Here is a 1573-nt window from a genome sequence, read left to right as displayed (position 1 = left end):
TATATATATATATNNNTATATATATATATATATATATATATATATATATAATATATATAAAGGGATGGGGCGGACTGGAAGCACTCAAATTCAATCATACAGCAAGTGTCAGGTAGCACGTAGGTTATGAGATCGTCAAAGGAAAGTAAATCTATTGAGAAACATTATGCATTTCATTCGAATCTCGTAAAATGGACTTCTGGAAACACAGTCAATATCACAAGCTGGCCATGAATTTCTTTCTTTCCTTAACCTTTAGTTGTCCTCTCGCTAATAATTTTTTTATAAAACTAAAGTGATGTGAAAATAGGAAAAGGAAAACCTGTAAAATCGACAGAAAGTTTGGTTGTATAGTTATCCACCCGAAACCACTTATACGTTGCAATACCCTGCAACATAACGCTTTAAAAAAAAACAAACTGATGGCTGTATTATTTTTTTGATGCCCAAACACGGACTAGATTGATGATTTTATCTCTAGCTAATAACTTTTTTTTTTAAAGCTACACAATTAAAAAATTCCCTCTGATCAAAAATTAACAAGATGATGAGGGATATGCTAAAGTATTAGAAACACAAAAAGTAAAACAATTAATGATGCAACCAAAGAACTAGTTCAAAAACATGCAACTGAAATGAATAGAAAAGCCATACGTTATCATCAGTAGAAGTATTGGCACACAGCTGAAGACTATTTTGCGGGAGGCGAACATCTACTGCCGAGCGGCTTAATGGATCACCACAAACCGTTATTGAAGCTTTCGGTGGATCATCTCTTTCTGTACAACTTGGAAACTTTATTTAAAAAATTCGATTTAATCCTATTCTCTCTCTCTGATTGGAAAAGCTAAGTTTCTCAGTCAAAACGATGCAATGTGAAAAAGCATCTCTTAAAAGGGAAAGTTACTGCATGTACAAATAATAGAGAAATATGTGCGTGACTGAGAAAATCTAATTTGCAATTAAGTCCAGAAGTTGCGGAAAGAAGAATAAAGGCTAACTTGCAGCAACAACTATTTCTGCGTGTTTCTCATCAGTAGCTCCTTGTTGATCTTTGACTATCAATCTAAATTCCAAAGTACAAAACCTTACGAACAGAAAAAAAAAGTAACAGAGGCAAAAAAAAAATCAACGGCTTCGATAGCAGTCTGAAAATAATTAAAATGTGAGTAGATATGAGAAACGATGACGAAAAGACTGAGAGCTTTATAATCAGGAATCGGTAACGAGAGTCTAACAACAGTTGCTTTAGGTAACGAAAGTCTAGCACAACTGTGAATTGTGGGAAAGTTGAGTAAAATTTCCAAAAAACCTACCCAAAGGTATAATTTCCGGTGACAAGATTATCAAGGCGGAGCACAGCTGTGTTCATTGCAGGTAATGAAATTGCCGGACCGTTTAGAAGTTTCCATTCATATTCCAAAGGCTGACCACTGTCATCCCAACTACCTAAAGCAACCACATGCCCTTGCCGTGGAACTTACCAGTGCTATCCGAACACATTTTTACAAAATAATAAAGAACACTTCCATTGTGTTAGGTAGCACAGCGTTCACATTGACCTTTTATTTCT

At 34.9% G+C, this 1573-nt stretch overlaps 1 protein-coding gene across 1 annotated transcript; it reads right to left on the bottom strand.

Moving 5' to 3' along the window:
* Positions 1-290: 290 nt before the first annotated feature.
* LOAG_15448 (hypothetical protein) lies at positions 291-1503 on the bottom strand (the record flags this gene model as incomplete). The annotated part of the gene is made up of 5 exons (XM_020448942.1): positions 291-389; positions 655-779; positions 1002-1066; positions 1317-1449; positions 1485-1503. 5 exons carry the CDS (start codon positions 1501-1503, stop codon positions 291-293), a joined length of 441 nt encoding a protein of 146 aa, XP_020300945.1.
* Positions 1504-1573: the final 70 nt, after the last annotated feature.

The sequence above is a fragment of the Loa loa genome, assembly GCF_000183805.2.
Source record: "Loa loa unplaced genomic scaffold supercont3.1984, whole genome shotgun sequence".
Classification (NCBI taxonomy): domain Eukaryota; kingdom Metazoa; phylum Nematoda; class Chromadorea; order Rhabditida; family Onchocercidae; genus Loa; species Loa loa.
The sequence above is the reverse complement of the archived record's forward strand: the minus strand, read 5'-3'. Positions and strand labels throughout refer to the sequence as shown.